General features: G+C 35.6%; 1 protein-coding gene across 4 annotated transcripts in view; it reads right to left on the bottom strand.

The window, feature by feature from the left end:
* Positions 1-461: 461 nt before the first annotated feature.
* PTPN4 (protein tyrosine phosphatase non-receptor type 4) overlaps positions 462-27,707 on the bottom strand; it is a 106,767-nt gene continuing 79,521 nt past the window's right edge. For 3 of the 4 annotated variants that reach the window (XM_064434957.1, XM_064434958.1, XM_064434956.1), the window contains 12 exons: positions 25,229-25,388; positions 22,271-22,354; positions 22,129-22,185; positions 20,681-20,837; positions 19,028-19,194; positions 17,484-17,574; positions 17,333-17,394; positions 16,420-16,566; positions 14,043-14,171; positions 12,457-12,605; positions 9,337-9,472; positions 462-6,992 (listed from right to left, as the gene is read on the bottom strand). In XM_064434957.1, coding sequence (XP_064291027.1) covers positions 6,906-6,992; positions 9,337-9,472; positions 12,457-12,605; positions 14,043-14,171; positions 16,420-16,566; positions 17,333-17,394; positions 17,484-17,574; positions 19,028-19,194; positions 20,681-20,837; positions 22,129-22,185; positions 22,271-22,354; positions 25,229-25,388 — 1,426 coding nt within the window. In that variant the 3' untranslated portion in view covers positions 462-6,905. Of the gene's footprint in view, positions 6,993-9,336; positions 9,473-12,456; positions 12,606-14,042; positions 14,172-14,777; positions 14,897-16,419; positions 16,567-17,332; positions 17,395-17,483; positions 17,575-19,027; positions 19,195-20,680; positions 20,838-22,128; positions 22,186-22,270; positions 22,355-25,228; positions 25,389-27,707 lie in introns of those variants that run through there. The other variant, XR_010369388.1, reaches the window with a different exon arrangement.

Raw genomic sequence — 27,707 nt, 5'->3', positions numbered from 1 at the left:
TGTCTTAACTCCTTTCATTATCTTTACCCGCTTTTGTTTTGAACATCCCCTCACTTTTTGACAGCAAATAATCACAAGCTTCCATCTGGAATTTTTGTTGTTCACATGAGTGTCCATCATATCCTCAGATTTTTGATCAGACTATCATCTCTACTGAACACTATCTCAAATACACTCACTGCATAAAAGGTAATTTAAAAGTTATTATTCCATTAAAGCAAATCTTGCAGTATTTATATATTTTCAGGCAAAAACTTGGGCTGATGCTTTAACCAAACAACTTAATTCCTGATAATTTACAACCTCTTCTAATGCACAATCCATAGGGGTGTATTTATGTCATACAATGTCAAGAAGGAAAATACAAGGTGAACATTATCTGGCACCAGACACATATAAATGTGGCACAGCAAAATCGTGTGTACAGTAGCAAGAAAATCGCAAAAATAAAAAAAAGAAACTTTAAATTACTAAAGCACATCTTTATTTTGCAATTAAACAATTAAGATCCACAAGTAAACTATATATATATTTTCAAGTCTGTACCTAGACAACTATTTGTCAACTGAAATTAAATATATCCACAAAATATGCATAACAGCATTTTTTCACATAATAGAATGAAATTTTACTTAAGACTAAAACAAGACTTGTTAAATGTTAATTAGCATATTTATCCTGGGAACTGCTGGTTTTCGGTAGAAGTTAGTGTATAATTTTAATGGCAAGAATTTCAATTTTATCAAAATGAGAACAAATACATAAGGCCCTTTAAAGCATACAGTAGCTGCAGTGACAAAAGCTGAATTTATTTTCACATTGTCCAGTGTTGACCAATTTCAAGTTTCCATCGTTTTCCATCAACCACCCTGGCTGCTTTGCCAAGATGGTGCATTTAGGGTGTTGGTTTGTTTTTTCCCTCCCCCTCATGTGCTTTTAAACAAATGTATAGGCAGAAGTCTACTTCTGGGAAGAGCCTTTGCATCCCCCCAGTATTAATAAAGATACACAAGAGTTAGTCTAAACAATGCAAGAGCTGTTGAACTCTGAGATGATTTACTCCACACTTGCAGTCCATCATTCAGCAGTATGAAACTGAGATGAAATTTGACAACTGGAAATGCAAATTAATTACCAGAAGAAACTGGCAAAAATATTGCCACCATCTGATTGTTAATAATGATCTAAATAACACTCTTCCCTTTGTATTTACACGTAGTATAGCACCTGTTACAGAAAAAAACCCCAAACCTTACACAAACAGCCCTGCCAAACTGACTGGTTAAAATGGGATCACTGGTAAATGAAGCAAACCAAATGGAAAACAAATCTGGCTACACTGGATAAGATAAAACCTTCACTCTCTTACCTTAATTTTCCTGTAAGATTATTATGGGTTGTTACAGTGGTGCCCCAATGTACTGAGATAATTGCACTGGATCATTTATAGTCTAGTCCTTGTGGATATATTCTAGTTAAAGAACAAAACAGCTTAACATAAACTGTTTCACCCTTTCACTCATGTCTCAGGCCCCTGGCCTAGGTGCAAAAGGGTGACAACTTCCTTAAACTTTGTTGTGCATTATCTTTAATTATCAAAATTCAAATAAGTTAAGTAAAAAAAAAAAAGAATACTGATTTCCAGGTAATTGATCTAATGTTAAAAATAATGCTTAGCAGAAACATTTACAGTAAACATAGCTAATTTGCAGCTAGCTGAGAGAGAGCACATAAATTTACAAGTACCCTGTAAGTTTCTATTTGCACCTTTTTTTTTCCTTTTTTGCTTTTTTTCCCAAATGCAGGCTTCATATTTGTATTAAGACAGGTAAATTGAGATGATATAATTATCTTATTAATATCTATTTTCTGAAAATCCCTCAGAAACACATAATCAACAAGAAATGGTTGGAACAAAAGAAAGCATTCGTACCAGGGTGCAATCTGAATCATCTCTGTACAGAAACCCATTAAGCATCTCTCTCCAAACCCAATTTATTTTGTCCAATAGTTCAGTCAGTAGTAAGCATGACATAAAGTGCTACTATTCAAACATGAAAACACTTTGAAAAAAATTATCCTTTAATATGTGTAAGCTTGCTAAATATGAAATACCACAACCAACAAGCTGCCAGCCAGTCCATGAACCACCGTTCTTGCTACAGCAGACTAGAATCAGATATTTTAGTGGCTTTTTAAAATGAGGCTACTAATCAAAACATCTACTTTTTTAAAATTGAATATTTCAGCATTTTTTTAAAGAAAGTCTTTAATCTCTCCTTTTCACCACTGAGATCTCAATGAGCAAAACATGCCAAAGCCAATAGAATTTACAGCTCATGCACCAGATAAAAACTTGTAGCAGGATAAGCCCTATGAAAAGATAGACACTTGTGGGAATAACAAGCACAGAAGTAAAATCCAGTGATAAGGAACTGGCCTTCTTTGCAGACTTCTAAACAAACAAGTGACTAAGTGCAGTGGGATAACAGAGACTGGACGGAACAGTTACACTGAAACAAACCAACCATTTCCTCCTTCTAACAGCTTCCCAATCACCACTAATTATAAATCCCTGCATATTCATGCAAGATCCACAGTTAATCAATGAATATGTTTTTACCAGATCTTAATACTGGATCCTAACAGTAGAAGTAGCAATGGGAAAGGACTTTTTCAGTCTCAAGACAAAAGATGGGTACACTAAAGTTGGCAAATAGACCCAAAGCAGCCAACTGGGGACCTGAGATGTGAGCTACAAAAAGACTGCAGCTGATATTAGAGGACACTGTTCCTCTACTTGGTGGAAGTCCAGATATGCAAAATTTTCATGTGGACCATAACCAAATCACTCCTGTTATCCTCAGGGCTGAGGGGCTTGCTGATTGCCTGCACAGTGGCTCTACAGTCAAACCTACAGCCTATGTAGTGGACAACCTTCTTCTGCTTGGAAATGGGTGGATCTGTAGAGCTTTTCATGCTCATGCTAATTCCCTGAGCCACCAGACATCACCCACATACCTGCACACACTGCATAAGCATAAAAATATCACATAATTCAGCTCCACAGCATACCTGGAGCTCCAACAACTCTATGGCAGACCTTCCCTCAGTCCTGTTTCCCTGGGCAGCACAACTGCAGAACATCTGCTGCATTTTGGCCCTTCCACAGGTACCACAAAGCTTTTTGGAAGGTCTTCACGGAAAGTTGCCAGCTACACAAGTTCCATAACAACCTCCTCATGTTCCTTAATGTCCCAACTGCTTTCTCAGCCTTTCTTTACTAGATGGTGTGCCAGACTGTAATCAGATATTCTAGAAGAAGTGTTATTGCTTTATCTATATGGCACATAAGCTTTTGAGATTTAACAGAGAAACGTGGAAGAAATGTCAGTTAGCATTAAATCTAGTGAGAAAAATTCTCTTTTTCATAACTGGGAGAGACTAGATAAAAATAAAATGTATAAAGCAGTATTTTACTGCTTAAGACCTCTAAGTGATTGAAAATACCAAATGCTTCCAAATTCAGGATAAATGAAATTTTCAGCCCTCAGTTACCTGGGATATCTAATGCAGTATTTCTCAATTGGACTGGCTGACAGTCTGTGGGTGGTTCATTAAACAATATCTGTATCTTATTTCACATTTAGCAAAAATAAAAAATGCTCCCAAAAACCACTCAAAGCCCCCACTAGAGCCCCATGCCTTTCTATTAAAAAAACCCCTTCAAATCCATTTTAAACAAGAGATGGTAGTGGTAGTTTTCAATCTGAACCTAAAAGTAAAAACAAAAATCTTAACATTTTACATTGGCACAAATTTGTCATAATATTGCTCTTATTTACAATGAAAACTACTTTTTTTTTTCCTTTTAACTGGATTTGTATTATGGAAGTGTTAGAAACATACTCTTTCCCACACCCACCCAACATTTTTCCTAATCAAATGGTATGAAAATAATTATTCATAAAATCCAACAGTCATAACACCAATCACATATAGGTCTATAAGTCATTATGTCTGAAAGATACATTCATGTTTTGTACAGCATGAAACATACAAAAACTTCTTTAAAAAACTCTTAAGGATGATACAGATCTTCATAACCCAAAGTAAAATATTAAGCAGTTTTGCTTTTTTTGGCCATATAAAAATATTTTAAAGGCCATTTATACCACAATAGGTAGAAAAATTTAAATTACTGATTTATGGTGCAGAAAGGCTTCAGTGCTATTCTCTTTCCCAAGCAGTTTTTGGTTACCTTTATCCTGGCTTTGGAGAAGCCAAAAGCCACTGAGTCGCTGATGGCCAATTAATCAAGGATAGGTACTTTGTTTCAGTTTTTTCCCCAGTGCAGCCAGTTCATAAACTACAAGTCAGTGCAGAGGAAAATTCTGAAGAGACCTTTTATTTTTGCCTGTGGTTTGTAATCAAAACAGTAATGACACATGACCAATACATATCCCGCACATAATTGTGGTATAAATGGGACTTTTGAACTTGAACTGCTACGGCAATTTTACATAAGAGTATTTAAATATGTGACATACCAATGCTATATAATGCTGCATAAACTCCATTTCTGATTTCCCTCAGAATAACAGGGCAAATGCTATTTTTGTTTACAACTTAACTATGAAGAAAATCTCTTTCAGTATAATGAAGGAATTATTTTATTGTTTGGACATTAAGTGCTGAGTTCAATATAACCTTCTAACTAGCCAGCAACTCAGCTAATGACCTCATCATATGGAAGTTAAAGAATTATAAAAAAGAATTTTTATGTGTTGCAAATGGCTTAAAATATAACTGAGATTAAAGCTACCATAATATTATTTTTCAGTTCAGTTCAGATCCAGAGATTCTTGTAAAATTTATTTTTCACTGAGGGAAAACATTGACTTCCACATCAAATCTAGAAATATAAGTAACAGGGCCACAGCCCTCCTAATATTATTTTGTTTTCTAAAAATATTTAAAACTCTGTCTTCCATTTGGCATTGTAGTTCTTGTTCATTACTAAGTTATAAGCCAGGATTTCACGTTGCCTGAATCCCTTTTCATTTAATAGTTTATAGTTGATCTGTTTCAAATGTCCATAGAACAAATGTATAATATACAATATAATTCTTCAATAGTTAAAAATTATTTAGCGTAGAACTTTCCATTTTAATTCTATGCTATATATATAGCTTACAACAAAATTTAATGGATAAACATTTTCAGGAAACCAATACAATAAATTAAAACTTTTAAATAGAGGGCACAATGTTATGCTGTCACAGGACAGTCAAATAAGTGACTTTTTTTCTTACAGTATATTACACTGGGTACCTTGCTTCTGACTTGGTTTCTCCTATATTAGAAAAATATTTAAAAATGGGGAACTTATGCATCTTTAGAATGAGCTCAGATACTGTATCAGACAGACAGTTCTTATAAATCTTCTACCTACTTAAATAAGAAGCAACCCATACCAACTGGAACAATTTTGCACAAGCATAACAGAGGCGACTGGGGTCATTATGAAATCAAAATTAAGTTCTGGGATAACTTCATAGTGTTCTTCTCCCTTCTCCTCTTCAAAGAAAAGAAAATAAAAGGCAGACCTGTACGAACATGGCTTGAAATCAACTATGAGGACTTAACAAGTTAGTTAGAAGGTAATGGAATTAAATCACATCTGATTGTAAGTTCAACTTAATTATCAGTGCTATTAAAGAGTTATGTCTAATTGAGTAAAACTGCTATTCTCAATAAAAGGATAAAACAAGGTATCAGCTTCTAATGACCTACCAGCATTTTGCAGTAAGATGCTAGTAAGTTACTAGTTAGAAGGAATGAAGGAATGTGTCAGATTTTTGATATAATTACAGCACAGCAGCATACAATGCTCATTGATTAAGTTGGCAGAGGTGCTTTTGCTACAGAGAGTAGCACACAGGTACTTGTATAACTAAAGAGGGAATGGTATTTCCATGACCCCTTGTGGTAACATATTCCAAGCACCAAGGGCCATTTTAAAAATCTGAACCCATTAAGATAAATATGACAGGACAATACCACCCCCATGGAATCATGAGTGCCTTTAACTGGATGTATGCTGTAAGTCTCAAGGCACTTAAGGGGTTAAGACATAATGCATGCACTAGTTCCCATCAAATAATCTGAAGTCACACAAATCAGAATACACCAGTGTATGACACACAAGCTGTGCCAAAGAAATGCTGTTTATGTATATGTTGGTTCTTTAAAATTTTTATTGTTGTTATTTTGTACAAGATGCTGGTAAGTGGGCATTATGCAGCTACTGCTGGGTTAACAGATGCCAGCTCTCCTCTAACAACCAGCTGGTCTCTAGTAAGGGTGGAGGACAAAGTGTGCTGCATCAGTAGGCAGTGTGTATCTATCTAGTATTGGCAATATTGCTAATGTTGTAAAAAACAAAACTGTGAGAGTCTGTACATAGTAAATAAACCTAGCACTGGAAAAAGACCATGGCTTAGTGTATTTTTTAATTTGTTTTTCATTTTAAGAGACATGGGTGTAAAACAGAGTGAAATAATTCCAAGCCTTGTTTGTAGCAATTCAACCAGAAGCGCAGTATATGGCACTACAATGAAATATCAGAGATCACCCTGAACACAATCAGTTCTTTCAGTTTATGGTTTGTTCGGAGCAAATCACCAAAATAAAGTCTTCAAACAGATGAAGGTTAGAAGAGTTTCAGAGACTGATTTTGTTTCAACGTAAAGTGCAACAGTGCTGAAGTTTTCAAAGTCCTTTGTCAATTCTTTGCTGTACTTCACTATCATTTCCTGCAAGCAGTATTATGGCACAAAGAATGTTGCCAGTTCATTATAGAGGATAGGATTCCTCAATTGATATCATAGGTTTTTTGCTCTTTACTTATGCAGTGATGCTTGTAAAGGTTTAATAAATCCTTCTTCATACACCTTCAAAATAGCTTCACATACAAATCTGTACTGACTCTGAAAAGAAAAGTAGATTCAGTAAATTGAAAAGAAATGTAATTGAGAAATGTCATTTGGAAACAGAAAAGGCCTCTGAGATTTCCCCACCCCCTTCTCTTGACATGCCAAGAACTGTGCTTCAAAGTTAGTTTAAGAAACACAATACAAAAGGAACTTTAGAGAGAACATTTTGCTTCTCAACAGAAGAACAGGATGAATGGCACTTTGAAATATATACTAAAAAGTTATACCCAAAACTCCAGTATTATTATTACAACATCACCTATTTATTAATTTTCTGCTCTTTATTTCCTTGCTGCAATTTCATTGACCTGAGGTTTCCATGCTCTTGGATTTAGAAGCCATAGTTTTCATACTTACATTAACTCAGGCATGATATTGGCACATCCCTGTCAGAATCTGATTTAAAAGAAAACTCTTGCATGTTTTAAAAAACCAGACCTCAGGTTTCTTAACATTATATAATGTCTAACTCTTCAATGCATGCAAGTCTAGCACCTACATACACAGAGGTGACTAACAGTTTGTTTTACTCAAATAAAAAAACCCGACAGTAATCAAATTAGAAAATAATGAAAACAAATCGAAATAAATGCAAAGCACCACAACTCACACTGCATCCTGCACAATGCTGGTTGGAACTCCAGCACACCGGCAGTGTCAGTGCTGTGGAACAGCCCTCTGCAGATGTTGGAAGGGAACACGAGCACACCCAGCACCAGAGTCCCTATTTGCTATCCCATTTGCTATCCCGTGTACATGAGGCAGTTCGTTTCTCCCCACTGGGCTCCGTCTGCCTTTGTGCCCAGCGCCCCCCCGCGGACAGCGAGCGGTCACGAAACCTCAAAAAACCCCAACTCCTGTATTACACCTTCTCCCTCCGATGCACTGAACACCTGCTTTTCACTGAATTTGAATGGTTTTGTTTTCTAAGAAAAATGAGGAGACCAGATTATATTGAGCGCATACTGTGGAAAAATGCAGTTTGAACCCTCACCACTGCAACTCCTACCTTCACTAATAACACTTTCTCCCCCTCTACATATGTTTAGAGAGACAGCTATCCATCCTGAAGAACTGTACAAACAGCAAGAGCCATCCTCTGCTATTTTTCATCTATCATCACCTTTCTCATCCTTCCTGTGCTACCTGAATACAACAATTTTTTAGTGAGACATGAGTACTGGAACATGAACTCAGCAGCACTGAATGACTGATGAACTAGAAATGGAGACACATACATACTTTCTGTCAGCCTCAATACTCTCTGAAGAACAAAAAAGTTTTATTCAAATTTTATTAGAGGAACAGCAGCAGGGACATGAAAATTACAGCAACTATCTTCAAGTAATTGTGATTTCATATTCAATCTAGTGCCTTTTCTCCTTCAAGATGCTTTCTCTCTAAATGCTGTATACTGTGAGTAAAACTACACCGATTACTCATGATTATTCTTTCAAAAAAAAAAAATAAAAAACCCTGGAACTATCCAAATTTTGGAGCAACCAAAAATCCAAGTATTTTTTTTTTTCTTTCTGATAGACAACACAATCTTTTCACCCTTTTTAGGTACTTAGTAAAAATGTGAACACAAACTGCTCTCAGAGATAAGCAATACCTGATTGATACAATTACAAGTTTCTAAATCTGTTCTAAAACTCTTACAAATCTGAAATATAATACATGAATTATATCACAAAACCCAAACCTTACAGGTACATGAAAAGTTCTGGTATCTTAAGGTATGAAATCCCCAAAAGAATCCTTTAGTAAGTTACTTTTTTTAAGACTAAAAAAAGGTACTTAGGATTGCTTTGATGCATCTCGCATGAGATATAATTACACTGATTTTTACAAATATTATTTCTCTGATAATTTCCCTTTAAGTCATTAACAGGGCATAGTTAAGGCTTGTTTCCATTACAACTAAGGCAACATAAAATCACTGAATTTCATCACTGAAGTTTTTTCTTGCATGCCTTGGTCCTTTCTGTGTTTATCTTTTATACTATTCTGATTCTTAACACCTGGAATTAGGCTCCTGCTTTCTTCTCTGAGTGATTTTTACACTGCTCAAAATTGACCCTTTTTGTCATTATTTGCCAGGTATCCCTGAAACAGCTGCTACTTTTTTTTTCAAGTTTTCTCTGTGGAAATTTAAAGAATTGCTCCTTTCCAACAGTCTTAAGAATTTCTTTTTGCCTGGAGCCAAGGCTACAGTTACACTGGGTAAAGGTGAACTCCGCATTATGATCAACAAGTGCATTAAAAATCCATCCTGTACGACTGGATCATAGGAAATTATTGTTCTGCAACCCAGAACAGCAGGGATGATACTCACAGGTGTTTGGATCATCATGGCTCTTTGATCTCTCATGGTTCTTACAATATCTAGAGGATAAACAGGCTGATTGCACTCAATGAGACACATGGCTGTCTCCATCGTGATCAGAACCCCTGTCCGGCCAATCCCAGCACTGGAACAGCAACAAAAACACAAAGTGGAAAATGAAATCAAGTGTCTGGAGTACAAATCATACTTAAAGACCTTCCTTCTCCTGGATTCTCAGGGCTGATCATTATGGCTCCATACTGCTGGGGCAGGGATAGGACTGGTTGTGGCAGTGTCTGGAAGCAGCCTCAGTCCTGCGTGAACACAGCAAAACCCATCGGTGCAGAATTGCCATCCCTGGAGGAGGAACTGCCTCACCCAGCCATGCCCCTGAGCAGAACTGACACACAGGTCTGTTCAGATCCCATTACAAACCACACTCACATCTAGGGGATAACAAAACACCAGTGTATCTGGACACATTGTGACAGTTTGACCATTTCTGGAATGTTGGGACAATAAAATATTATTCATGTCCTTCAAGTGATACATACCTTCCTATTTCCAAGTAAAAGAACAATTACTAGAAACCTCTGTTGGGTGACAATAAGGATTGTTTTCTTGTTATTAAAAGGAATACATGAGAGCAATCCCTTCCAAGACAAGAAAGTACCAAAACATGCACATCTCAGAATGGCAAAATTATCAAGACAGTTTACAGACAAACAGTTTTTCCTTAAAAATAAACCAAATCTAAAGACTCATCTACTTTGTTTTATGTACACATATGCTTTTCCAGTAGTAGCAAGCTGTAAAGACTGAATATTTAACTTTGAATTCAATGAACAGTTTCAAATCTTTCAATTAATGTTGCACTTTTGAAATAGACAAATGTCTCCCTATACTGGAATATAGGGCCAAATAAATATTTTGAAATGTCAGCATTATCCTAACTCATATAATAAATCAAAGTATTTGGATCTAAAGTAATTAATATAAACATTTCAAACTTTGAAAGTCACTTTTTCTGATTTTAGAGTTACTTCAAATTAAGTCTGGCTAAACTACTATTTAAATCTTTGTCCAGGAGGTGGCATTAAAGCTACTCTATATTTCAATGATGTCATAAGAATTTTAAGACAAGATGTACATGTGCTGGTTATATAAAATGATTCAGTAATATTTATATTTCTAGAATTTATATGTATGGAACATAAATGCAGCATGCTTTATCAAATCCAAGCACAAACAAACAGTAGCTGTGAAAGAACCTAATGACTCATTTTACAATTTCAAAAGATTCAGAGGGCAACAACGACAGAAAATGTGATAATTTCCCTATGACAAACATAAGGTGGGATAGGACTCTTCAGCTTAGAAAAAGAAATAACTGACTGACAGAGTAGAACACTGAGACAGGGCATGAAAATCATAAAGGGCATGGGCAGGATGGGTGGTTCCTATCTCATCTAGAACAAGAATTAGAAACTGTTCAACAAAACTAGTAAGACCGTGTAAAGATAAAAATAACCACATGGCTCATCATCAGAAACTAGTGGTTTATGCAGCTCAGTATAACAAAAACCTTTCCAACTCTTTAAGGTCTTGGTTGCTTTATAATCTCTGTGGGTTTGGACCATTTTGTTTTTAAATTATTATTATTATTGTACAAAATAAAATAATTTTCTATTAGCTACTTGGATTCCTCACACTAAAGTTGGTGGCTTAGTCCTGAAAACAAATTTTGTTGCACTAATGCCCTGTCCTGTTTCACTGAAGAGATGTTAAAAATAGAGTGCATGCACCATATGGAGGAACACCTGGGCTCCTTCTGCTTGACTCCTTACTGGAATTTGGTTATACTTCCCAACAGCCACCAAGTTGGGCCAATTAAGTAAATTATGTTCAACTGTGACAATCCATCTCTTTTCTTCTGTCAAACGTATATTTTTCATAAAGCTTCAATTACACATTGAAATTATCCGTTTGCAGCTGACCTGGTGCCTACTTGAGATGAATGAAACTGGTCCGACTCTCCAATGTTGTTGTTCCAGTGTTTCTGCACTGTTTATATCATAGAGGGTGTATTTGGCTGCCATTTTCATCATCTTTTTACAGTCATATTAACCAAAAGTGTATCAACAATGGAAGCTGAGAAGCAGTATCAGTTAAGACACTGGCATTCTGGTACTAGTTTCCCTAGTCAGTAAGATTCACAGAACTAATGAAATACAATTTATGATACACAAGGTGTATTTTTGTTTTTCTTTCATCTCCTTCAATAAATGTCTAGTTTACTTGTAGTCTTTAAATTTATTTTATCCCTTACACTTCTCAGCTTCTCTCTGAAAAGAATGATATATGCCCGACTCAGGAACAATCTGACTCTGTGGGGAGTATTCAGAATTGAGAGGTCAAATATTATTCACAGAACTGTTCCCCAAGAATTGTGATAGCACATGTTCATTTGAAAACAACTGGTATTATTCAAGTTTTCTAATAAAATATTTAAAAATTATTAAGATCTTGAAATTCACTACAGGAATGGAGAATGTTATTACAAAGTATTGCACAAGGAAAATAAAAATCACATTTCATATGTACGTAAAGATCTAAATAACAATTATTTTAACTCACAACAAAGGTAAATTGTTGGGAAAAATGTCTCATCTTAATGTAAGTATCAAAATACCACATAGCCTAACCACTGCAGACTCAAGAGAAAATGTCTTTTAATTGATCTTTTAATAAACCACCCACATTTTCCACTATGGATCATTTACACAGCTACTCTACAGCTTTGTAGAATAGGAACCTATTCCTCATGGTTATTAAGTATCTTTTGCCATTTCCCTGAATTATTATGTAGACTAGTACCACAAGCATTTAAATTGTAAACAAAACAAAACATCCCAGCAAAATGCCTGAACAGATCAACACATTCAAAATCTTGCTTACTGAAATGCGATTGCCACATAAAATATTTGTTTTATTTCAATGTTGAGTTTTCTTGTCATCCCCAAAGCAGATACTATTAAATATTTATTTCAAGAACAAAGCACAGAACAGCTATTTGATGACAAAAAGTTCACTTTGATGATTTAATAACATTGGAAAAAACTGTGATACCTGCAGTGAACAACAACAGGTTCTTCTCTGCCAGCCCTCTTCTTTCGCACCAGACACACGAAATCGAGGAAATCGCTGGAATCGTCAGGAACCCCATGATCAGGCCATGCTATGTACTGGATCTGGGTTAGCTGGCGGCTTTCCTCTTTCTAATCAGAAACATGAAATTTAATCAAGGGTAATTCAAGTCCCATTAAAAAAAGCTCCAATAATAATAATAATAAATCGATAGCACATTTATAGCAACTTGTACCCATAATCAAAGTGGCTTCAGGCAACTAGCAGTGCTTTGTTAGTGCTAACCTCAGTCATCCTGGATTTTACCATGACTTTTTCTTTTTTTTTTTTTTCCTTAAAGGTAAAAAAGGAAATCCACAAATGCTTACATCTTCAACAGGTGAAAAAAATTACAGAGCACATAATAGAAATGCAGTTCAAGGATATCAACAATCTAAGTGAACACTAGATGTACAAGAAGGTGGTCATATTCTTAGCATACCAAATTTAACAGAACGAGATAGCATCTTACAAGATCAAATGACAGAAGTGGGGTAGGGAGGGGAGATCAGACATAAAAGCTTTCCTTCAGACCCTGTGTGAACATCAGCACTGTTTTGGCTTGATCTGACCCTCTTATACCTACAAGGCACAATGACTTTGGTTTCTACTCCCTCCCGGCCCTTGCTCTGGTATCACAAATAAAATCAATCGGCCTCTGGTGAGGGGAGGGGACAGCCCGGGCAACCAGAGTCGAATTTCAAAAGCAGAGGAGCTACTGCACTTTAAATAGCCCTTAGGCACTGAATCATTTACAGAGATTCCACGGCTGATAGCAGATGAGCAATTGTCTCAACAGGGCACAGGGCAGGAATTTTAACTGCAAATTGACTAAAAGGCAGCTCTATAAAACTGGCTTCTCAACTGGTAACTCAAGCAGTGAGAAAAAAGTATGTGAACTAAATTCCAGATACTCATTTTCAAACATTTGTGACATTGAAATGATGGCTGGGGAGGCTCTGAAAACTACACATGCCCTGAAAATCATGCAATGCATGTTTAAAAAGGTCCTTGTTGACATGTAGTCACCACTCCAGATTCATCTTGCAGCAGGATTTATCTTCCATCTTCTTGCACATACTGTTCAAGATGGAATTATTAAGAACTATTTGCCTCTACAAAGACTTTTCATCATCATGATGAAACACCTCTAATACCTCATGTTCTGAAAACATCAAGGGAACAAGTTTCTCACCTTCTTTTATTACTCTTTTTCTTTGGCCAGGTTATGAGAGACACCAATAAAAACTTTTAGGATAAATAATATATTCTTCATGTGATCCAATTAATATGATTATGAAAAACGAATCTGTGTGATATTTTCACTTATGAAAGATTTGTTATCATTCTGTGGAGAGAATTTCCCCTAGGAAAGCACATGACAATGAGTAGTTTTCTACAGGGTTCTAAAAATAAACAGTTCCATTTACATGGATATGCCACCAAGTAGAAAAAGAAAATCTACATATGTTATGGCTAGCTTCCAAGAATTCTGCAGATTAACACATGAAAATATATTAAGATTTTACCTCCAGATTAGTCAATGTCATTTCTCGAAAGACATAAGCAGGATTTCCTTCTTCTGAATGGCAGGTAATCTGAAAATTCCCATATGATGAGCTTCCTGATGGCTCTGGCCAGTACTGATGGCATTTAACCTAAGGTCAACACATTTTTAAAGATGCCTGTGTTTAAATTCGGAGTATAATTTTCATTTTCTCTAGTTCTTACACCTTTATTTGTTACAGATTATTTTGATTATCTTGTAATCACTATTTAATTACTTACCAAATAGACTCTGTTACCTAATTACTGTTTATAAAATAAGGTATCACAGAGATTTCCTGTTTCTCTTTCCAAGAGGACACATGCACGAGCACTTGCAGTTAGTTTAACTGAAGATGGATGACTTTAACTTCCATTACAATTTTTTAAAGAGTTTATCTATAAATATTCCATCTTAACACTTGAGTGACAAAGATGCTGCCTTATAATAATTTCTGTCTTCCAAAACCCTAATCTGATCTTCTCAAAGTACATTTATATGGGAAAAGAACAAACAAAAATAAAGGGAAATATGCAACAAAAAGTTGCTAAGCTAATACAAAAAATAGGGAGACGAATATGGTGGACTTCAAGGACTCCCAATGAAGTCCTCAAATGTGAATGAAAACTTCAAACACTATGGTTTTCTGCTATATGGCTTGAATGCCTAATTACAGAGGTCATTTCAGCTCAAGTGTACTTTTGCATTTGCAACCCACCTGGCGAATCTTTAAGAGCAGCCAGATTTGCAGACTTCCTGCTCCACTGAGACATCCCGGCATGCAGTGGGATAGTGATGTCAGAAGCCTCATGATCAGCTTTAGAGCAGGGAGTCTGCCTATGGGTATAAGACAGATAAGTCCTTTTATTTCATTATTAAGCAGCTCTCCAAAGAACTCCACAACTATCATTATTGAAGGGGTGGGGGAGCCTCAGAGAACTGCTATTGCAAGTCTGTTCTTAGCAGATCTGCAAAGAAAACTCAAAGTAAAAGGGCACTTGTACTGAAATTCCCTCTAATTGTGTTTACTTAGGAGCAGGCAGCATCATGCAAACATTGAGTCAGTGAGAAATGGTTTAAAACCACTGCAACTTCCCTTCAATTATTTTAATTCTATTTAGAGTCCTGACCTCACAGCAAGTATATAGTTGTTAAAAAATCAGAATATATACAGGCAGCAGAATTACAGTCCAAGTTGGTCAGTACAGCCACAACCCACTATAAATCCATCTTCAAAAGAAATCCTGATATGGAGGAATTCCACTACACTATTATTACAGACAGTAATTTCTGTCCACACACTTAACCAGCCAGTGCTACTGTGAATGCTCCAGACTAAACCAAGTAACTCTGGAATTAGGTATGACCACACTTGATTGTTTTGCCTATCTCCAAAGGATAGAACTGCATGAAATCCAAAGCTATTAAGGACAAACTACAGCTTAAACCAAAACCAAACAAGCCACAAAATACACCTGAGGCCTTTTATAGCACCATACACAATTATTTTTACTAATTTTAACTCTTAATTACTCTATTACTGGTATTCTATTTTAACATATTTTATATACAAATTAAAGGACAATTATTATTTCACATGATTAAACAAATCTTTATAACAGAATAACATTTTATGGGAAATTTTAGAGTTCAAGTTTTAAGAAAATCCTTGATAAGACAGCCATCCAGGCATGGGGTATTAACCCTACAAACCTGTGTTTAGGCTGCCTAAATATATCAAAGAAGTACTCTATGAAAACTGAAGGAACTTGGAGTTCCTTCATTTGAAGTTTAGAGTAAAAAAGTTCTATGAAGCTAAATTCTAGATGCTTTTTACTTTATAAGGAATCAAACAAAGCAGACTGAGAGTATTTGAGGAAATACATGAAGTGTTAAGTGCATTTCAGGACTGAGCAAAGTTTAACTACTGACTGCATTAACAACACCAGAAGGTCTAAAATATAAGACTCAACTAGGAATGCACTGCTCTTATGAAAAACAGTTACAGAATGATAGAACAGTTCTGGTTGGAATGGACCTTTACAGATCATCCAAGACCTCTCCAACTAGATAGAGTTGCTCTGAGCTCCATCCAACATCACCTTCAATGTTTCCAGAGGACATTCCAATGGACATTCACCACCTCTGAGCAACTTGTGACAGTATTTCACCACTCACATGGTAAAAATTTCTTCCTTATACCTACTCTATCTACACTTTTCTAGTTTAAAACCACTTCCTCCTATCCCCTTGACATATTATATACCATCACAATATATTCCTCTAATCTTTTAAAGGCTAATCACTAACAGTTTTTTAGAAGATTATGGAAGTGGCATGTAAGGAAATGTTTTACTTACTCTGCCCCGTTCTACTTGAGTTGTTAACATCACAACCATAGAAGAGCCTTGCTCCCAAGTCATCTGCCAAAAATCAGGACAAGTGTTCGGTAATGGACCTTGGCAAGCAATGTACTGGTTGATTATTGTGGAAGAAGGGATTTCCATCTAAGAGAAGACAAAGTCATTATTTCAGTTCCTACAGCAAATGAAAGTCAGGCATCAGACATTTATAGTTTAGTAAATAATTTTTAAAAAAGCAACCATGACATTAATTCTATTTCTTAAAGGCTAGCAAATACGAATTGGCACAAATGAAAATTCTTTAAGTGTCTCACATGCAAAATTACTACAAAGATTCAAATACACTTTACATATGAACTGACAGTCATGTAAGTTGCCATAATGAAGATTAATGGGTGAAAAAATAAATGACAGCGCACTTGGCAAATCATTCAGGTGCAAATATTTCTTGCTCTATGGGTTTTTAACACTAGCTTTTAAAACACAGATCTCAGAATTTAATATCTGGGGTTTTTTCATTAAAGTAGGTAGCTGTAATTTTCTGTTACTAACAATGAAAAAAATAAGATGCAAAAGAAACTGACGCCAAATTAAACTTGACTGTTGTTGAACACAACTGTCAGAAAAGTGATCAGAAAAAAAGAATTAATTGCTCTGGAGATAACTGGCTTCAGTTTGCATTTTTTACATTAAATGCAGGGCTAGACTTTAATATTTCTCAAAACATGTGCCACAAAACATTAGGAAGGAAATATATCTACAGGAAATTTCAAATCACCTGACTAGAGGCTAAGTAGCCATTCTAGTCTGAACTAGATTTATAAAAAGAAGATTTTTGTAAATCAATTTTTTCATCAAGAAACTGTAGAATTACCTAATGTCAGAAGCACTTCTGAAAAATACTACTCACATTTATATAATTTGCATTGATGTAATCTTCATTACTTTTTAAAATAACCCGTGTAGCATCATCTGAAAAAAAAAAAATTTAGGAAGATGTTAGTTATTTAGTAACCACAGGAAAATACTTTCAGAGCACATATACACATAGCAATACTTACAAGGCGAAATGTCTCTGTATCTATTTTTGGAAATGTTTTGAGGTAATCTGGCACAAGACATTGTCATTCCAGGCTTTTTCCTATACAATTGCTAAAAGACAAAGCTGATGGTCAGAACATAATAGATGCAATAGACTCATTATTATATTATTTGTCTAAATAGAATTTCTTCTAAAAAGAGGTACTTTTTAGAACATAAACTATGAAGCAACAGTAGCTTCAACAAACATGAAAATACTTTTAAAAATAACACACTATAAATTTAGTTATGCTCTGGAATCACTGAAAGTGACCAAGATGTAGCCAAAATTTGTTTAAAGAAAATGAACATTAAATTTCAAGCTTCCACTAGAACACTGATCCAGAGAAAAAGTAGTATAGTATTGTGGTAAGTGAATTCACTGATATTGACATCCCACTTGCTCATTTGGGGCAAGCAGATTACGTTGTGTATAGGCATCTACCTACACTGCACTTCTTTCAGTTAGAATTTTTGGTTTTTTCCCCAGACATCCTTCTGTATTCCAAAAACTGTAAAGCCAGTCCTGGTTACCTTGCACTTTTCCTGCACAAAATTGCCTTTGAGAGGTTCCTGCCCTTTCATGCCTTAGTCATGCATTGCCACAATGCCTGTGCTACAAAAAATATCAGTGAAACAATTCAGGTTCAAAAAAAGCAGTTTAAAAAACTTTTACACATTGAACCTGCTAAGGAGAATAAAACTTACATTAAAGAAGGATTTTAAATAACTTAGGAAAAAATCTGCTCTAAATATAAAAGGAAATTTTACCAAAGTTCTTAAACAATAGAATATAAAATGTATTTTATAGATATATGTTGCAAAATACAATGCTAGGTCCCCATTTGGTGAGGAATTCACTGGATTTGCACTGCTGTGTTTTACAAACCTACTGTTTCCTGCTTTAAGCCACCTGATCTCATGCATTTTAGAGGGATGTCACCAAGGCACAAGTCAGTGCTGAAAAAAGACCATGGCTATCAGCAGCTTAATGCCCCACAGAAAATAAACTACTGTTCTGAAACATGTCAATAAAAATAAACTATCTATAAAATACACAGTTACATTAGCCTTTAACATTAAGGCAGCATTTTCCATTGGTTATTTTACTTTCCCTCATCAAAAATGCCTATAGAATGTCAACAGCTCAGTGTTACTCAGTTTCTACAGCCACTTAGGTATGGAATGAAGGCCTGAGTACAAAACACATATTTTGGTAGACATTCTTCAGCCTTCATCTTTATGGAAGTATTTTATTAGCATGTCCCTCATAAACACAAAAAATGTAAGTAATCAATAAACCTACTTATAAAACTAAAACCTAGGGTTATATATTCTTAATTTGCACATACAATACAGGATTGATTTTTTTCCTTGGTTATTTTTCTTTTGAGAGTGTAAGACAATTGTTTTCCTAAAGGATGCTGACTGTACTGAAATTTAACTGTAATCTGCTTTGTTTAAAATAATTGCTCTCCAAAAAGATATGGAACTTGCCCCTGGCTCCAGGCAATCCAGTACTCACATCAAACTGAGCCAGGACAGTTCCAGTGATGAGCCCCTCTGCTAACTGAATCATGGATTCCCTCAGAGCATTGTCATCTTGATGGACACCATCAAGTGGAGATTTCTCAGGGATGTACTGAAAATCAGGCTCGCTCTCCAGCTTCTCTTCCACAACATCGTAGACAGCTAGAACAAGAAAAGGTATGAATGCTTTGAAGATGCTGTTTGACTGAAGTTAGCTGTAAGTCATTTATTTAAAATAGCAAAACCACCACATTTCTCCTGTAGAAAAATCCACACTTATTAGCACATTGATTTTAGTCCCCATCAGCAAGGACAGGAAGCCTTTACTGATCATTATAATCCATGATAAAACTATTTTTTTTCTTTGGTGTAAAAGTAATTTTAAGTGAAAGCCCACCACTGACAGCTAAAATTTTGATCAAAACTCACATTATACCCTGCCTTGTCTGATATAACTCTCAAATCTCAGATTCTCATATCATGCCTCTGATATCATAACAGCTGCATTTACATTTTATTTACAATTCACTTAGAACTCATTTTAGGCTTCAATAATTAGGGCAAGATGTGCAGACCACTTCAGAAAATTGCTTTTAATACATGGCATTATAAATCTATCAATGCTCTATGTGTGCTTTGCCTATAAGCTCAGAAATAATATGCATCCTCTGCTACACATAACAGACATATGCTGTTCAAAAGCCAAGCCTGTTTTTAAATTATTTTACATCACTACAGAGAAGGAAACCGGCAACTCCTTACTTCTACAACTCACATGATTTTTTCTAGAATACAAAGATAATCAATATCCAAGGGGAAAGATAGTTTGTTTTAGAAAATGTGCAAACAAAGCTCATATTTTGTCTGAAAACAAAGTAAGTACACAAAAGCTGCAAGAGAACTGACACAGAATGACAGCACATGTAAGTGGGGAGTGCAAATTAGTGAATAAGGGAAAAATTTTTATGAGGTGGATGAGGTACTCTGCAAAAGTAATTTCAATTATTCCAATTAAGCACCAATATTTTTCATTTTGCTTTTACCTCTCCAACTTCACCATAGTTAGGAGGTACAGCAGAATTAAATCCAGTGCCTATCTGCTGGTTATGATCCAACAGTGTATTTTGTGAATACACTGCATAAGCTTTGATTTAGACTGCATTTTAGCACTTCTACTAAGACTCCTCAAGTAGAAATGTTACCAGTGGTTTTGGATTGTTTGAAAAACATATGGAAGGATTTTGTATGTATTGACCTCCAATGTCACCCAAACACTGAGCATTTGGTGAGGGTTTTTTTGTTTGTGTTTGGTTTAAATTTTCCTTAAGAAAATAATAATAACCTTATGACATACATTCGATATCCACATAGCTTTCTGGACATTTTTATCAATGAGAGTGAGAACAAAATTTAAATTAGCTCCCTCTTAGAAATATTTATGTCTGACTTTTTTATTATTTTGCAACACTTAGTTATACACAGTTCCTTAGATTATTGGATCAATACATTGTGTTGTTGCAATTCCTTTCCAGGGAAGAGAGTTATTTCTTACAGGTCAAACATTCCATCCCAGGACACAAAATGGAGGTTAGAAAATGAGAGCAGGGTGTGGATTTTTATTTTGAATTATGACGTACAAGCCACTCACCATTGGGTCGAACTAGGAGCACAAGTTCCCCTGAGTGTCTCTCACAGCTAGCTTTAATGAACATTACAACTTGGTCGTGGGTATGCTCTGCTATGTCCCTGCCGTTGATCAGGACAACCTGGTCCCCTTCGTTCAAACGAGGGACACACAGATCAGCCTGCGAGGTTGAGGGGAAAAAACAAGACCATCTGTAACACAAGCCATTACCAATTTCTTACCTTAAAATAACAACTTAAAGTTACTATACTTGGGCTCTCGAATCCTAACAGCCCTGTTGCTATGGTTGCTGCACTGTATTCAAATGATAAATCCAAAAGTTACACAATACACAGGCAGTGCTGTTCCCATTTGCAGCTGGGAGGTGACAGGCACTGTAAAGTGTCTTCCAGCAGCTGTTACTCTACCCCTCAGCTGATGCAGAAAGCTCCTCTGTCTGAATCACCCTTTCTATAGGCAATTAAAAAGCAGGATGTTTTTTTCTTTGAAGAGAGGGGACAAACATTGCAAAACCGTGTCCAAATCAATTTCACAGGCTTAAATGCTTGAGGTCTGAAATGCTGCAATGGTAATGGCAAAAAACAACGCACAACTCCTAGTAATCTCAGGGAGAGGAATCAGGTGATAAAAACTGCTATTATAACAACAGTCTAAACATCACTGCAGAAAAGAAAGAGCACAAGCCATCACCAACTATCTTCTCCCTACAGAGTGAATGTTTAAAGCCAAAACTATTCATGTTATTAAATATTTCAGGGATAATAATTAACAAAATGCATGAAGAATGATTTCAGCAAACATTTCAGTACTTTCAAAGAGTAAAAAAAAAATAAAAAAAAGGCAAATGGTTAACTCCACTCTAACACCTATCGACAGAACTGCCTCCAGTCAGCTGCAAACCAGGTCAGTATTTCTGGCAATAAATTGACAAATATTGTGCCTAGTTTGAAGACACCCATAGTCACTAAACATCACTAACACCACACAATCAGACCTGATGAATGATTCATAATGTCTGGTTTTAATCTACATGTTGGCTTTACTCAGCTACATCTGCCACTGAAGTAAGACATTTGCTATTTCAGTTATTTTTAACACTCTTTCAATATGTAATTTATGTGAAATTACTGAATGTCTATATCTAAAAAAAGCAATAAAGTAGAAGTATTTTTAGGATGGCACAGCTCAAGTACCAGTGCATACTGAGCATCTGTAATTTTCAGAAATTAAACTTTGTTTCAGCAGGAAAAAAATACTTTTGAGGATTGAAGAACATTAAAAAATATCTTATACAGCCCCATCAAATTCTTACTGCATGTAATTTGCTTTGTTCTGATAATGCTATAGCAAAACCTAATTTTCATAGGCAGCTAGAAAATAATTTATCATTTTCTGTACATACTTCAAGGCACACAGATATTGCTACCAAGTCTGCTTTTTTGATAACTTACAGGTGTTCCTGGAGCTACCCTGGACACTATTACTGGCATCTTCTGATCATATCCACCCTTTAAAAACAAATGAAATTAGTAAGAAATCCCAAATGTCAGAAAATAACCTTAATAAACATAAAAGGAATAGATGTACTGTTACCTTTACATTGAAGCCAAACCTTCCATTTTCATCTGGTTTCATTCTGATCATAACAAGATTGTCATGGGGAACACCACCATTGGGCTAATAGACAAAAATTATATTATATTAGTAAATATTTTGTTCACAGTTAGATTTTGAGGATATTGTATTTAATAATTCTGCAGTTTCCTTATCAAATAACTGCTCCTGGACACTTGAGAAAATATCAAGCAAGAACAGAAATATCTCACGTTTGCATAAAAGGAAAAAATTACATATTTAAGAGTCTTGGACATAACTGATTTAAAGGCCTGTTCTGTTGAAGCAAGCTCAAAGTAAGAAAGAATATTAGAAAAGACTAACTGGCTTCAAAACTCTAATAAAAACAGCTTGTCAAATGGAAATTTCTTAAATTAATTTCAATTACTACCACAGTGAAGAGCTGCAATAAGAATGTAATACAATGAAAAGGAAGATAATTGAAGATGTCCTTTTGTTTCTATTAACTGCAATATGCCAGGTAGTAAGCAAGGAATTTCTGGTTCCCTATCCCTTACTCCAATTCCAGTCTAGTGGAGTATGAGGTGTGACATATGCTCTGCACTGAATCACCTCTGAAAATTTTAGATGCTTTCTTTTTGGTTTTATTTGGATGACAACAACACTGTTAAAGGAAAAGCTAATAAACTGAGGAATACTAGCTACCTTTTTAATCTGATAAAAACCAACTTAGTGCCATTGAAGTGATTTTTAGCTGGTTCCCATCTATATTTATTTCACAGACAGAACATTAGCTAGTATTTCTATAGTTCCTCCAGTGAGAATGTAAAGTAATAAAGAAATGTGTTTCGAGGAAGCTTTCAATGTTACCAATTACAGAAAAGCAGAAGACTCATACTCGGAAAAATAAACACCAAACTTAAAAAAACCAAGTATTTTTATATGTTAGAAAGCTCAGAACCTGGAGTTTCACTAGGCTAAAGAAGTCTGCACAACTTGGCTCATTAGAAGTTAACTCAGCTGCAGGTGTCTTCTGTTCTTGGTTAAAACAAAACAAAATTTGCCAAATGCATTCATGGTAATGAAAAAGTGAAAAATTTGGGCAAGTAATGGAACAAGAAATATTAATGAAAAGGAAAGGTCTTAGGAAGCCTGATCATATGCCAGTCATTTCAGCCTATGCTCATACAGAATGAACACCAAGTGCTCACCTGCAGCATTTAGCAGCTTTTGTGCCACTGCATTTCCCAGACAGAAAGGAAATGCTCATTTCCTGCTTTAAGATGCTATTTGAGCAGAAGTTTATAATGCAAACGTGCAGAGAGCACTGTATGCCATCATTAATGTGTTTGACTGAAGGGACTCTGACCACACATGTTTTCAAGTACCTTAAAGTACTTCTGACATTCTCAGACTGGACACTTAGGGATTGCAGATGGAGTAAAAAGTTGTCATTGTCATTCCCATATGTGTCCTACTACCTTTCAACACAGACCCTTCATACACACAACAAACCAAGGAAATCCAATAGCTTTATGAAGTCAAAATGGTGAGGGGTTTTCTCTAAAATACTTGAGATGGAACAGCAGAAGACTTCAGCAATGCAGGAACCAGAATTCTGGTCAGCAAAGCAATTTTGAAACAAAACAACATTCCAAAAATTTCAGTCATGCTATGTTCCTTCTTCTGCAATCCCCAAAATAAAAAGTCATCAGCAGACCAAATTAGATGTTCAATTACAACAGTGTGCTGCCTTCAGCGAGGCTGCATAAATGTGTCCCACTGGAGCACAGCAAACATCACACTGACAATGCACAGAGAAAAAACAGTCTCATTCACACAGCTGTGTTGGTTTTGCAGAACTAAAAGGAGTTAAAAAAACAAGTGAAAGTTATTTTTGTCCATTTAGTAAAGATAACTGAATACAAGGCAGAAAAACTTGATGACTAAAGTAGTGTTATCTTTCAAAGCAGAACAGCACTTTAATGTGACTCAGGTAAGCATTTGTAACTGCCTGAAGACAGTTGTTACAAATTCTGTTTCATTATTTAATTATAACAAAAAAATTTACAACATTCCCAAAACACTCAAAACCTTAAAACTTTCACTTTTGAGTCTTTTATTAAAATCCCAGCTATGAAATGAAACAGGGGCTTTAAGGGAATCTTAACTTTGTTGTAAGGCCTGAGAGAATAGAACACCATAGGTTTACAGTTCAGGATGCAAAAAAAACCAAACTAAGGCATTTTTAAATATCAGTGTGGGGAGGTGACTCATAATTTTGAATGCCTGAGGTTGACAAAACTGTTTACACAGTATTTGCTACATCTGGATGTTTTCCCATCTTGCAACACATTTCTTGTCCTCTTTACTGTTCACATCAGTATAAAATCTAGAACCATTGGAAAACTTCTGGAAGGACAAAAATCACAGAAGTGATCAGGGAGATCTCTCCTCAGTAAGACAATGAACTGACTATCATACTCATCTCACACATGCTTGATTATGGAAAAAGAACTTCTGCTCATATTTTTGTATTTGCTATCACAGGCCTCTGGATACTCTCTTTCTTGGAAATTCTGATGAGAAATGCAACCACAGACTCAAGAAGCTTCTCCTGATAAAACGACTATAGAAGCTGGTAGGCATTTTTTTAGTTAAAGCTAGATTAAACACCTGCAATATCTTCTTTAAAATTGATGGCAAATTACTTCTCAAAGAAGAGGTTGGGCAGAAATTTCTGCATGTGCTGAAAAGCTAATGCTCAAAAGGTTTGCATAACCATCCCAATGTAGTGATTTGTTGTCAATTGACAAAGCACTACTCAAGCAGCTAGAGTAAAGCCAGCAGGAGCCAGTGAAGGGACAGTAATGCACAGAGACAGCAGCTCTGAAATGCTTCAGAACCAAGCTCATGTAAAATAGGACCATCATTCTGATTAAAAGCAGAATGGTTCAACTGGATCAAAAAACTTACAGTGGATTTTTCAGGTGATGCAGGAACATCAAATGTTTCATTAATATGGTTATCCAGTTCTTGCTGTGAGTGTGAATGATGGATTTGGTTCCAACTGTTCTTTTTAAACTGTTTGGGTGGTAACGCTGGAGGCTGCCCATCTAAAGGAGTCTCTTGAGATCTAAATAACAAAATAGAAATAGGAAGTGGAACAATCATGAGATATTGACAGCTCTTCCAGGGTTGCAAATAAACTGAAAATGTTAGAAGAAACTCAAGAGTTCGAGAGATGGTTATCTGTATGTATTTTTAGAACCTCAAAAATGTAGTGCAGTAGAGTATATTGGCAGCTTATGTTTGCACCTGTTGCAGCATTTTTCTTGACAAGTAACTGTACACAGAACCAGCAAGTTCATCTTTTACCTATGACCCTCTGAAAAATGGTTTTAGCATGCTTAACCCACTACTTCTGATCTGCAACACTCCATTGTAGATTAATAAAAATGTTCTCTGTGTTTTTGAATAATATGGAGAATTTCCTTTTGTTAGTCCTCTTGGAATAAAAACTTAACTCTGTAATTCGTATTACATAAATATATGATTCATCTTTCATTATATGAATTTATATTTAAGAATTAAGAAGAACATTTGGAAAGGCTCAAAAGGGCAGCAAGCTCACAGTTCCCATTAACTTGGTTTGAATGCCAGTTTCTAAATACCAGCAGGATATGTCATCCTCCACAAGCACCCTATTAAAAGGTGCTATTAAGTCATTTAACAATTTCAGACAACAGCCCACTGATACCAGATCCACAAACCATCAAGAATGAACTGACAGGTTATAGCTACATCTAAAGACAATACTACCACCAAAAATAGGGGTGTCTGTTCTTTCACCCACATCCCTGGCTGCTTCCTTGAAGACCTCCTCCCTTGGCTAAGGCAGCTTACACCAAGCAACCAAAACCACTTTTTGGACCAGCCTGGGTCCTCTGGTTTATTTCAGGGCTGGCCACCATGCAGAGAGGGAAGGACACTCCCAGAGGCAAAAGGAGGATACTCCTCCTTTCATTATCAGCAAGCTGTAGTGGTAACTCATCACAAAACTCCCTCCAAAACACACAGGTAGCCACATGAGCAGCTCCAGTGTATTTAGTGGTCTTGCCTCAGTGAACTGTTAGCAGGGCAAGACTCTCAGTATGAGACTGCACAAGGTTTCAAGTAGCTGCAAATCTGAAAACGTAAGGCATACATCAAACTCCGTATCATAAAATTTATCTCTATGCAATTCAGGAAAGGCAGATTCCAGATACATGTTCAAAAATAAAAATCTCAGCAAAATGGAGTATACCAATTTCAAAAAAAGAAAAGATGAACCTTTTTCAAAAAGCATGAAAACTGGGAAATAGAACACTTTGAAATGCCAAACATTTTCTGCTTCAGTTTATAAAAAATTAGTCAATATTCTTAGCAAACAAAACTGGTAACATTTTTGTCAGTGTATGAAAGAAAACAGAACATTCTAAAAGATCCCAACAATATTTTTCTCTATTTTTCTGCTTTATTTCAACTTTCAGAAAATATTTTTTTCATGAAGTGTTACAAGAAAAAAAAAGTACTAATTATTCAGTCTGATGTCTGAAGAACCTTATGTTCAAAACACAGTTGGGAAGAAAAATAGTATTTCTTAACACTTTTCAGTGCAAGTAACAGAAAAAAGAGCACATTTCATTTTTCAAGATAAGCAGCTTTGCTAAATTCATTTTTGTGGAGAGAAAAATATGATGATTGTCAACATTTGCAAAACAAATCTGCAAGGCAGCTATAAACTATTTAGACATCGACTTACAAAGGTCACCCAGAGATTTTTAGCTGCCTATGCATTCATTCATTCAAGTCTGGCCAGCACAGATTATTCAGTCTTTTAAGTTATGTATTTTCCTGAAAACAATTACTCCTGAGAGTTTTAAACCAAAGAAAAAAAGGAACAGAAAACATGAATAGAAACACAAAAGAAGTTACTCTAATAAAAGCAGAAGATGGATCTGATGTTTGACTAGATGTCTGTACATACATGTCAACAAACACAAGTAAATTCCTACCGAACACATAAACTTAAAGAAAAGATTTGAAAAGTTACTTAAATGAGCATTTTACAAGCAGCAATGCAAGTTCTGTAATATATTAGCATAATGAATTGTGAGAACTAACAATCAAGCCTCGGGCATAAACTTCAGTGCTTTATATTTGCCCAGTCAGCTTTGAATTTCCTTATGAATGCTCAGACAATGGCAGTGAAAGCAGCCTATTTTGCAGGCAAAGCAGCTCCCTGTTACTGAATTCAGCAATTTACATCATAATAAAATAACATACAAACCCTGGCACTGGCAAGTTTTGGGTATTTTTGTTACAGATATCCGGTCTGATCTTTTTAATATATTTAGCAAAAGTTCCATACACACCCCCATAAATGTATTAAACTAAACACTTATCACGTGCT

The sequence above is a fragment of the Passer domesticus genome, chromosome 10, assembly GCF_036417665.1.
Source record: "Passer domesticus isolate bPasDom1 chromosome 10, bPasDom1.hap1, whole genome shotgun sequence".
NCBI classification, from domain to species: Eukaryota; Metazoa; Chordata; class Aves; order Passeriformes; family Passeridae; genus Passer; species Passer domesticus.
The sequence above is the reverse complement of the archived record's forward strand: the minus strand, read 5'-3'. Positions and strand labels throughout refer to the sequence as shown.